At 46.7% G+C, this 12,811-nt stretch overlaps 1 protein-coding gene across 9 annotated transcripts in view; it reads right to left on the minus strand.

Annotated features, from left to right (window-relative positions):
• LOC106568602 (disabled homolog 2-interacting protein) overlaps window positions 1-12,811 on the minus strand; it is a 237,122-nt gene that overhangs the window by 15,173 nt on the left and 209,138 nt on the right. For all 9 annotated transcript variants that reach the window (XM_014139089.2, XM_014139084.2, XM_014139105.2 and 6 more), the window contains 6 exons: window positions 11,904-12,048; window positions 8,267-8,411; window positions 7,748-7,984; window positions 7,279-7,480; window positions 6,026-6,222; window positions 2,034-2,925 (listed from right to left, as the gene is read on the minus strand). In XM_014139089.2, the coding sequence (XP_013994564.1) occupies window positions 2,034-2,925; window positions 6,026-6,222; window positions 7,279-7,480; window positions 7,748-7,984; window positions 8,267-8,411; window positions 11,904-12,048 (1,818 nt within the window). The remainder of the gene's footprint in view (window positions 1-2,033; window positions 2,926-6,025; window positions 6,223-7,278; window positions 7,481-7,747; window positions 7,985-8,266; window positions 8,412-11,903; window positions 12,049-12,811) is intronic.

The raw sequence follows: 12,811 nt of genomic DNA on the forward strand, positions 1-12,811 counted from the left end.
TGCTCAATCATGTGACGTGAGACAATTTTCAAATACATTTTTCAAGACAGAGGAGAGGTCGGGTTGAAACAGTACTGATGTTTCACGTTAAAAATGGCTCTAAAGATTGATGCTAAACAACGTTTGACATGTTTGAACGAACGTAAATAGATTATTTTTTAAACTTTTCGCCGTGACTTCCCTCCCCCCCGCCCGCGCTACTTTTGAGTAGCCACCGAAGCGCTAACAACATGGAACAACTTGGAGTTATTTGGACATCAATTATGAACTTTGTCAAAAGAAACCACATTTGTAGTGGACCTGGGATTCCTGGAAGTGCCAATGGATGAAGATAATCAAAGGTAAGGGAATATTGACAATAGTAATTTTGATATTACATGGTTACAAGATGGTGCTAACCTGTATAGCCTAGCCTATTGTTCTTAGCACAGCACCCGGTTTATTGCAAATTGTGATTTCCCAGTAAAGTTATTTTGAAATATGGCAATGCAGTAGCATTTACGAAATGTTAAAATATAATTATTTGAATGACAATATTATAATTTACCAATGTTTTTGAATAGTAATTTTGTAATTTGTAACGTTGTTCACCGGAAGCATTTGAGAGAAGAAAAAAATCTGAATTTCCCCGCCTATGTAAAATGCTGTTTTTGGATATAAATATGAACTTGATGGAACAAAAAATGCATGTATTGTATAACATAATGTCTTAGGAGTGTCATCTGAGGAAGATTGTCAAAGGTTAGTGCATAATTCTAGCTGGTTTCTGCTTTTGGTGACGCCTGACCTTGAATTGAAAATGGATGTTTGTACTTTTGTGGCTATGTACTGTCCTAACATAATCTAACTTTATGCTTTTGCCGTAAAGCCTCTTTGAAAATCGAACAATGTGGTTAGATTAAGGAGATGTTTATCTTTTAAATTGTGTAAAATAGTTGATTGTTTGAGAAATTGAAATTATTAGATTTTTGATGTTTTGAATTTCCAGCCTTGTTAGCAATCCCGTCTCGGGGTTCATTGCTAACCTGTAGCCCCAACAGGTTAACCCTTGGGCTACACCAGTCAGTCAATCACTAAGCTGACCAATCAATCGGTCCCTAGAGTAGAGCAGGGCATTGTGGGAACTGGGAATATAAATGTCCTTCCTGTCACCTTGAGGCCAGAGATCACCGGGGGCAAACTTTGACCAGCTAGCCTATCAGTGACCTGCTTGTTAAGAGGTCATCTTTAACAGCCCAGAGGACGGTAGCAGAAACATTACACTATAACAACTCCCAACAGCGATACACACAGCTACACATGTACACATCTCAGCAGGATTTGAGTGCATTACTATGAACTGCTGATAAGCTAACCATAAACCAGCCTTGAGACTTGATAAAATACATGCATGTAACTCTGCATGACATTGCTGTATCTAATGACCTAATCCTGATTCAACCACATTCACAAATAATCATAATGCTAATAATTACAAAACTCTGAGAAAATCCTCTATCTTGTGTTAGTACATAACCAGGAAGCAATAGGCCTACGCATACAGAACTTTACCAGTGATCCTGTGCTATTAGACTTCCACCTCTAACTATGCAGAGACACATGGGATCACTACTAATACACACTGGCTGCTCCAATGACTGTCATTGATTAGATAGAATAACAGGAGAGCTCAGACACCACCCACACACATATACAGGCATTGTTAACATGCAATGGATCATGTGATCAAGTGGTATTAGTGGAAGCTTTCCGTAACAGAGCATTATTTATTTATTTAAAGCTTCATTTAGCCTGAAAACAAATTGAGGAACGAATTATGTTGTTTTACATTGATACAGTATGAGATGAACCTCCCAGACAGTCAAAGCCCTGCAGCCCTCACTGAAGCTACCATCATGACTGTCAGCAAATAACCTCGCTATCCCATACATACACACTCCTTTGTACTAGTGTATGTTGAGTGTGTTTGTGTGTGTGTGTCTGTGTGTGTTTTTAACTGGGAGTGTGTCTGTACTACTGTCTGAGTGCACTACCTGTTTGTGCTGGGCTCTCTGCTTGGTCTCTGGGCTGTCTCCTTTTGATGACGACGACTGTTGCCGTAGCCGCGCCCCGTTGCCGGGCCAGTCGGGGGATGACATCATGCTGCTGCTGGAGGGGCGCGGGTAGGGCCCGCTGTTGAGCAGGTTGGGGGGCGTGCGGCCCCTGGTGACGATGGTCTGTGGAGGAGGCTGGTCTATCCTGCGCTGGGGGCCGGCGCTATTCTGTCTGGGCACGGTGGGCTGGTGCTGGGCCTCTGTGAGTGACAGCTGCCGCCGCGTGCCTATGAATTCCCCCGAACGACGGGCATACTCCTCCACGCTGCTCCCCCCACCTCCTACTCCGTGGTTCAGGAAGGAGTTGTGTATCCCCCCTCCTCCTCCTGGCCCATCCTCATTGTTGCTATGGGAACTGTGGGAGCTGTGGCCCTCAGAACCCGAGTCGGCCAGGCCCCGTGGCGACAAGGGCAGCCCTGCCGCCATCTGGTAGACAGGGTTCTGGAAGGACAGGGGGGCTAGAAGCTGAGCAGGTCTGCCTGGGGCGCTCTCCGATCCGGGGGTGGTGGGGGTCTGGACGGGCCTTCTCAGAGTAGGACCTCCAGTGATGTTCCCCTGAGGGGTTCGGGCCGACCACACTCCCCCAGGAATGATGCCCTCTCCCAGGCCGTCTGAGGGGCCAGGGCCTGGGCCGCTCTCTAAGCTGTGGGGGTCCTGGAGGTCCACCATGGACAGGCTCTTGCTGCCGTTGGCTATGCCCAGGTCGGGCTCATTGGATTCAGAGTAGCTAGAGCTGCGGGCCGGGGTGGGCTGGATCCCAGCGTTCCTGGTGACAAAGAAGAGTTCCTTGTTCTCCGGGGTGGGGGAAGGTAACCGGGTGAAGTCTACCAACCTAGAGAGAGAGAGAGGAGAGAGAGAGAGAGAGAGAGAGAGAGAGAGAGAGAGATGTTGATGTTGATGATGCTGTATCTATTACTCCTTACAGACATGAAGACGACCAGTCAAACCCTTCAGCCCACACATGAAACAGTTAAGTGTCAAACCCCAATTTTGTATTATTTAACCTTTTAGCAGGGAGTCCTATTGAGACCAAGGCCTCTTTTTCAAGGGAGCCCTGCACTCATCCTACACAACAGGATACAGGAATAGAAACAGCAACCCAACAGGACACATGGTACAGAAACAGCAACCCAACAGGACACATGGTATAGAAACAGCAACCCAACAGGATACAGGAATAGAAACAGCAACCCAACAGGACACATGGTACAGAAACAGCAACCCAACAGGACACATGGTATAGAAACAGCAACCCAACAGGACACATGGTACAGAAACAGCAGCCCAACAGGACACATGGTATAGAAACAGCAACCCAACAGGACACATGGTATAGAAACAGCAACCCAACAGGACACATGGTATAGAAACAGCAACCCAACAGGACACATGGTATAGAAACAGCAACCCAACAGGACACATGGTATAGAAACAGCAGCCCAACGGGACACATGGTACAGAAACAGCAGCCCAACAGGACACATGGTATAGAAACAGCAACCCAACAGGACACATGGTACAGAAACAGCAACCCAACAGGACACATGGTATAGAAACAGCAACCCAACAGGACACATGGTATAGAAACAGCAACCCAACAGGACACATGGTATAGAAACAGCAGCCCAATAGGACACATGGTACAGAAACAGCAACCCAACGGGACACATGGTACAGAAACAGCAACCCAACAGGACACATGGTACAGAAACAGCTACCCAACAGGACACATGGTACAGAAACAGCAGCCCAACAGGACACATGGTACAGAAACAGCAGCCCAACAGGACACATGGTATAGAAACAGCAACCCAACAGGACACATGGTATAGAAACAGCAACCCAACAGGACACATGGTATAGAAACAGCAGCCCAATAGGACACATGGTACAGAAACAGCAACCCAACGGGACACATGGTACAGAAACAGCAACCCAACGGGACACATGGTATAGAAACAGCAACCCAACAGGACACATGGTACAGAAACAGCTACCCAACAGGACACATGGTACAGAAACAGCAACCCAACAGGACACATGGTACAGAAACAGCAACCCAACAGGACAGATGGTATAGAAACAGCAACCCAACAGGACACATGGTACAGAAACAGCAACCCAACAGGACAGATGGTACAGAAACAGCAACCCAACAGGACACATGGTATAGAAACAGCAACCCAACGGGACACATGGTACAGAAACAGCAACCCAACGGGACACATGGTACAGAAACAGCAACCCAACGGGACACATGGTACAGAAACAGCAACCCAACAGGACACATGGTACAGAAACAGCAACCCAACAGGACACATGGTACAGAAACAGCAACCCAACAGGACACATGGTATAGAAACAGCAACCCAACAGGACACATGGTATAGAACACCAGCCCATCAGCAGATGTGGATGAGGATGTGAGTCATATAGCTAGTTAAGTGATCCGCACTCATCCTCCCTTCTCTCCTCCTCTCCTTCACCACCAAGTCTACAGCTTTATTGTCTGGCAATTACCTTGACCGACACAATTTATGTTCCCATAATCTCTCGCTCTCTCTCTCGTTAATATTCTCTCTCTCTCTTTCATTAATACTCTCTCTCTCCCTTAACCTCTCTATTTTATACCTACCCTGCTCCCTCCCTCCCTCCCTCCCTCCCTCCCTCCCTCCCTCCCTCCCTCCCTCCCTCCCTCCCTCCCTCCCTCCCTCCCTCCCTCCCACTCTTTCTCTCTCTCTCACTTTCCCTCCTCTCTCTATCTCTCTCTCCCTCTCTTTCCCTCCTTCTCTCTCCCTCTCTCTGTGAATGTGGTGTAATTAAGAAGGACTGCTAGAATGCTAGACTCGTTCAGTCCAGCCTCCATAAATCTGACTGGGGTTGCAGGTTCACTGCCAGCCTGATGAGAAGGGGAAGAAGAGGACAGGACAGTGGCTGTGTCTATTTTGACACACATTAGCGTGGCCTGATAAAGTGGGCTCGTCAATTGGATTTGCTCAGCTCCTGCATCTTCCCTCCTCTGTCCTCTCTCGCCTACTTTTGAAAAAGGTCAAAGGTAATCGAGGAGAGGCGGTGAGGATAGGGAACGTGGATGAAAATGCGGCTGTATAAAATGAGACCCTTCTTCAGGCAAATGACGTTTACAGAAGTGGATCCCCAAATAAAAGTGTAAAGTGATAAAAACAAAATAAGTTAGTTGTGCCAGACATTTATAGATAAAACCATAAGTACCATATGGTTTTTTGAAACGTGTGCAGGGTTTTCTCCTTAAAAAATACAAAGCTGATTCAAAGAGGGTGTGGCAGATATCAAAACACTTGTGCTTCCTCGCCTAAAGGAGGCTATAGAGGAGAGGAGGACCGTCTTCCGTTTGCCTACTAACGAACTGACACACTCCTCGACCACTCAACCACTTATCGCTTTCTGGGTCACAGAGGAGAGAGGACGGAGGGGAGAGGACGGAGGAGAGAGGATGGAGGACAGACTTTTGCCCAAATGAGAAAACCCCCTTAACCATGCTTACCTATACCCTTTCCTTTTTGTTCTTCCTAACCCTTACCCTGTTCTTATCCATACCCCTAGCTTTATCTGTTCTTGTTCTTCCTAACCCTTACCCTGTTCTTACCCATACCCCTAGACTTATCTGTTCTTGTTCTTCCTAACCCTTACCCTGTCCTTACCCATACCCCTAGACTTATCTGTTCTTGTTCTTCCTAACCCTTACCCTGTCCTTACCCATACCCCTAGACTTATCTGTTCTTGTTCTTCCTAACCCTTACCCTGTCCTTACCCATACCCCTAGACTTATCTGTTCTTGTCCTTCCTAACCCTTACCCTGTCCTTACCCATACCCCTAGACTTATCTGTTCTTGTTCTTCTTAACCCTTACCCCACCCACATTCCCTTTCTTTTATTCCAAACCCTGTCCTTACCCTGAAAGGTCATTGTCGATGACCATCTTCTGTAGGCCGGTGGAGATGCTGCAGCCTGCCCCGGCATTGGGCGGTGACCCCATACGGTCAGAGGAGGACGGAGCGGTCATGTTCATGGTCATGCTGGACGGGTTGGTCAGCGCTGTGTTCACCTCCCGGAGGATCCTGGGTAGGGGGCCTAGCTTGGAGGCGGAACTCTCGAGGGTTAAAGAGGGGTTCAAGGTCAGAGATGGGGTCAGGGGTCATGGTAGCTCTGTGAGAGGTTGAGGCTTTTGGACACAGGTCTAGGATCAGCTTTAATCCTTTCCAAACCTAATAACTCATTAGGGCGGGGCAGTATGGGAGATGCATGACTGGCCTTGTCTGGGGCAAACGTCCTTCTACTTAGGTTCACTGTTAAGCTTTGTATTCATGGCAATCTTCAGAGTTTTCTACTCTACTGTTTGAAGCCATTCAAGCATTCATGTGGCAATTTTGCAACTTTTACATGCACTGACTTAAACCTTGGATATCAGTAGAGACCTCCCTGTGCCTGTATCAGACAGTGAGCCTGGATGGGGTATTCTTTTTCCATTACAGAGAGCTAATCTCCCTCTGATTATGTCCTTCAGTCTGAATAATGAAACTGGCAGGCCTCAGAGCCTGGAAGGAAGGACTTGATTTTGGTTGGAGACGGACGGGAGTGCTGTCCTCAGTGAGGATGGGATGCAGCACACAGAGTCTATGGGCTTTGCCCCCGATATACCTAGTAATTAACACGCTGGGATGGATCCCCATGCGGAACCATGGCTAATGCACTAGGTGTCCCTGCAAATCCATTTGGATGCCTCCCACATAAACATAGTGTTTTATATCTATGTCCTCCCAGGCCCTCCTCAGAGCATTCCAATAGAGCACTCAGTCTCACAGCAGTAGTTGTATTATGTAAGCAATAGCATGTTGTACACATTATTGAATCTAGTTAGGTTAACATGCTACTGCACGCAGTACATTACTAAATGCAGAATGGCAGTGCTGATAATATTATTATGTATTTAGTCCTGACTTCATGACCTGACCAGGGGAAAACTCCAGGCTAGTTATAGAGGTTACAACTAGGGACCTGGAATTTATCCTAATCAGGTAACATAGTCAGGAAAAACTTGGGACCTGGAGTCTTGGAAAAAGCTCCTGTCCCTATACAGTATACTGTATATGTCATGTGATGACTACTATGTCCATTGTATTAGTTGTCATTGCCTGGTCAGCCCTACCTGGTCCATGGTAGAGACGACCTCTGACAGCAGGTTGTGCAGGGTGGACAGCTCCCGTCCCAGGTCTATGTAACCTTCAAACCCTGCCGTATTAGAGATGGTCTCTGGGTTAGAGATCTCCAGCAGGAAGCGCTGCATGTTGGTCCACTCATGTTCCAGGAACTGGTTCATAAAGGACATGTACTCCTCCTTACTGCCAAACCTAGGAGAGATGGAGGGAGGGAGGGAGGGAGGGAGGGAGGGAGGGAGGGAGGGAGGGAGGGAGGGAGGGGGAGGTAGTGGCGGGAGGGGAGGGAGGGAGAGAGAGAGAGAGAGAGAGAGAGAGAGAGAGAGAAAGAGAGCGCAAGAGAGATAGGGAGGGAGGGAGAGAGAGATAGGTTGAGTATATAGAACACATACTCTCTCTCAAACACACACACACACACTCAGCACCAATACACACACTCCATAAACACACACACACACTCACTTGGCGAAGTTGGCCAGGTTCTGCGTGACCTTGGCGATGAGTGTGAGTGTGCGTGCGGTGCGGTCATCAGGGTATTCCTGCATCAGGTTGAAAAGCGACGGGGACATAACGGCCGGACACAGGAAACGCAGGAACAGAGACGCACTGATCAGACGCTCGCTGATGTCCGGTCGCCCCCGGCTACTGCACTCCTGTCGCCACGATGCAAACACCTCCTTGAGTTCCCGTGGAAACACACTGCAGGGGGAGGGAAAAGAGGTGTTAACGGCAATATGGAGGTAGGTACACTTTCCACACACCTATTTATTTTCACTCTCATATTACAGAGAGCTACAGAGAGCTATACTTTATTGCTGTTTGAACAGGTGAATTTAGGAACTATAGAACAGCTAACAGTAAGCTCTGAAAGCATTGGCGGAATGTTCACCAATGGCCATATCACTATGGTATGAATTTATAAACACATGGTAACAACACATATTATTGGTAATGCATTGTGGGTGGTGTCCCAGAAGTTACCAGTAGGAGTTGATGATCTTGCAGAAGGCCAGCTCACAGCACATCTTCAGGTTGCTCTGGTGCTCCTGCAGGTCATTGGACGAACACTTGGACGGGTCCACCTCACAGTTCTCATCTGACTCATACAACGCCTTGATAAACTCACCTACAACACAGGGAGAGAAAGACACGTCAGACACTAACATTCAGTCAACTCAGCTACAACACAGGGAGAGAAAGACACGTCAGACTCTAACATTCAGTCAACTCAGCTACAACACAGGGAGAGAAAGACACGTCAGACACTAACATTCAGTTAACTCAGCTACAACACAGGGAGAGAAAGACACGTCAGACACTAACATTCAGTTAACTCAGCTACAACACAGGGAGAGAGAGACACAGTCAGACACTAACATTCAGTCAACTCAGCTACAACACAGGGAGAGAGAGACACAGTCAGACAGAAACATTCAGTTAACTCACCGAACACACATGTTTTGTTATTCTATCCTAAGTGGGACCTAAATGTATTTCCATTAAAAATCCTATTTTCCCTAACCCTTAACCATTACCCTAACCCTAAACCTAACTCCTAATCCTAAACCCAACCACTAACATCTTACCTTAACCCTAAACCTAACCCTAAACCTAAGCCTAAAATAGCCTTTGTCCTCATGGGGACGTGGGACATAGAAGAACCAGCCCCCGACCTCCCCACACACACACACATACCACAGGAGGTTGGTAGCTCTTTAAATGGGGTGGACGGGCTCGTGGTAATCAATAAAATGTACTTATAAAGTCCTTTTTGCATCAGCCGATGTCACAAAGTGCTGTACACAAACCCAGTATAAAACCCCAAACAGCAAGCAATGCAGATGTAGAAGCACGGTGGCTAGGAAAAACTCCCTAGGAAAAACTCCCTAGTTTGGCTGAAGAGGAAGAGGTGGAATGGTATCAAATACATCAAACACATGGTTTCCATGAGCCGTCCTCCCCTCAGCAGCCTCCACACACACACACACACACACACACACACACACACACACACACACACACACACACACACACACACACACACACACACACACACACACACACACACACACACACACACACACACACACACATACACACACAAGCTAAGAGCAAACAGTACAGTACAGTAAAGTACAGAGTCATTATCATCATTAGCCGATAAGAGAATCAACGGTGAATGTGTTTGTTGCTGGAGGTAGTTATAATAATTGTCCACTAGGAGGCTCACTTTTCTGTTGTCCCTCAAGGACCTCTGAGATGGAAGGACAATGGTGTCCGGCCTTTTAATTACAGTGATACTGAAACACTGAATGAATGACTGTGTCTCCATTCAAGACATCACACCATAACAGCTTTCCATAAGCAAGACATGAACTTCAGACTATCGCCAACTATCCAATGACAATAATAAGTCAACCAACAATAGGGGCCAGGGCCGTCCCAGATAATACACCATGACTGATGACTGATGTTCATGTTCTCCATCTCAGTCAATGTACCAGACGAGGTAACGACAACATAAACAACGTTAGAACAACGCTCCATCAACATTCCACAAACCCTTCCCCTCTTCCTGTCAACTTTGTCCTTCCCATGTGAAGAGAGAGTGAGAGGTGAGAGATGAGAGAGAGGGAAAGAGAGATGAGAGATGAGAGAGAGGGAAAGAGAGATGAGAGAGAGGGAAAGAGAGATGAGAGAGAGGGAAAGAGAGATGAGAGATGAGAGAGAGGGAAAGAGAGATGAGAGATGAGAGAGAGGGAAAGCTAGATGAGAGAGAGGGAAAGAGAGATGAGAGAGAGGGAAAGAGAGATGAGAGATGAGAGAGAGGGAAAGAGAGATGAGAGATGAGAGAGAGCGAGAGGGGATTAGAGGATGTCTGATTTGCGGCTCTACCTGTCCATGTTAAGACTATAGAAACAAGATCTTACTCTCAGTTTGTCAGTGATAAGGTGTAATCATTTCCCCTGTACTGTTTGTTATTGAGATGATCAGAAAGGAAAAGTGATTCTCTCTCTCTCCCTCTCCTTCTCTCTCCTTCTCCCCCTCTCCCTCTCTTCCCCCTGGTCGTTGTTTTGTTGCCCCTTCATGGCAGACCAGACCGGACCAGACCAGACCAGACCGGACCAGACCGGAAGCGGTCAATCTTCTGTAGTGACAAGGCGTTCTATTATTCACCCAGGCTTCAAAGCACATTAACTCCAAGAAAAACACACATGCATTATTCACTAAGGCTCCAATATATTCTTAACTCAACCCTGAGAGATATAGACACACACACACACACACACACACACACACACACACACACACACACACACACACACACACACACACACACACACACACACACACACACACACACACACAACATTATTGCACTGATATTAGATCTGTGCACAGAGAGATAAATGAGAGTGGGAGGGGAAAGAGAGAGATGGAGAGAGAGAGATGGAGGGAGAGGGAAATAGAGAGACAATGTGCTTTTCTGTAGATAAAACTGCTGCTGTGTACGTTTCCTGGATGAGGTAAACACATCAACATGCACCAGGCTTATAGCCAGGACCACAGCCAACACTAACACAACACTGGACTAACCTTGGTCTTACCTTGTGGTAGAGTGAGAGAGGGTGAGAGAGAGAGAAAGCAAAAGAGGGAGAGAGAGGGAGATAGTGAAAGGGAAAGAGAGAGAGAGAGACAGAGAGAGAGAGAGAGAGAGAGAGAGAGAGAGAGAGAGAGTGAAAGGGAGAGAGAGAGAGAGAGAGAGAGAGAGAGAGAGAGAGAGAGAGAGAGAGAGAGAGAGAGAGAGAGAGAGAGAAAGAGAGGGGGGCGGGGGAAAGAGAGAGAGAGAAAAGAAAGAGAGGCACTTAGTTCTGTGTAGACACCATGTCCAGTCTCTGGGGTCAGGGGCTAGGAGTGTTGTGTCTACCAGCCCTGAGGCCTTCTCTGCCCTTTGACCTCCACTACAGCTCAATGACCTCTGACCTTAATTACAGCTCAGTAAACATGGCCTAATGACCCAGAGCAAGTTTTGATTGCTTACGATAACACACACAATGTCTCTGTATTAAGCATGGATGGATGGAGAGAGAGTGGAAAAAGAGGGCTGAGTGACAGAAAGATAAAGAAAGAGAGTGAGAGTAATATTTACTAATGTTTCCCTTGTTGATTTCCCTTTTGTTTATTGTCTATTCCATTTGCTTTGGCAATGTAAACATATGCTTCTCAATCCACTAAAGCCCTTTGAATTGAGTTGACTTGAGTGAGAAAGAAGAGTCTACAGAGAGGCCAGTCAGTGTGAAGACTTCAAACCAGGAGAGATAAATAGTATTTATTTGATTTTTCCTTCCATCTTCCAGAGTGGGCTGTGCTGGAGGAAAACATCCCAGACTGGAGCAGTCATCTCTACAGCCCTGAATTCAAAGACCATCTCTACCATATCTCATCCTCTTCTGTACAGCAGATCACATCTCCTCTAACTACACACACCAATAGCTTTGTATGTCCTCTCCTGGAGAGAGAGAGAGAGAGAGAGAGAGAGAGAGAGAGAGAGAGAGAGAGAGAGAGAGAGAGAGAGAGAGAGAGAGAGAGAGAGAGAGAGAGAGAGAGACTCACTCACCGAGTGCATCCTGTAGGTACTTCTGCCCCACTAGTTTGAGGTACTCCTCTATAGCCTTGGTGGCCAGCGTGTTCTCTCTGAAGATCAGGTGCTCGTTCTCCCCACACCGGTCCACCTCTGACATCATCAGGTCTGTCAGGAAGTCCTACAGTAAAACAGGAAGAGAAAACTAGTTGAGATGACACTGAAACTCTTAACGGTCGAAGCAATGCTGGGGATAAATGTATACAAATACTGATTTTCAAGCAAATTGCTATAATTTCTAAAACAAGCAAAGCAATAACAATATTATATCCTGCCTTAAAGAACATAATAGTTTACTGTCAACTGAAAAATAAGTAAACAATATAAAAAACACTCTTAAGATAGTCATACATCTCATCAGCATTCTGCACATGGTGACAGTCTGGTTAATGTTGAAATAAACCTGACAGGAAACACAAGGACATTTCTATACCCATTAGCACTGTGTGTGTGTGTGTGTGTGTGTGTGTGTGTGTGTGTGTGTGTGTGTGTGTGTGTGTGTGTGTGTGTGTGTGTGTGTGTGTGTGTGTGTGTGTGTGTGTGTGTGTGTGTGTGTGTGTGTGTGTGTGTGTGTGTGTGTGTGTGTGTCACAGTGCCAAGCCCAGCCCATAGTGGTGTGATTACTGCTTCACACTGTGATAATGGGTTGTCTCATTCCTCTGATGCAGGCACGGAGGAGTCTGTATTATCTGGGATGCACATGGACGTACGCACACAGCAAAGGCAATATGGAACAACAAAATCCATTCAGGATCAACCAAGCCATCCCAGGAAAATGTTACTGGACAAGCAGAGGGCACATGACTGCTGATGGGGGATGGCTAAATGGTTTGTGGTGCGTGCTCAGTCCCCTCCTGTGCTCCCTGTTCACCCACGACTGTGTG

Source organism: Salmo salar, chromosome ssa01 (genome assembly GCF_905237065.1).
Source record: "Salmo salar chromosome ssa01, Ssal_v3.1, whole genome shotgun sequence".
Lineage (NCBI taxonomy): Eukaryota > Metazoa > Chordata > Actinopteri > Salmoniformes > Salmonidae > Salmo > Salmo salar.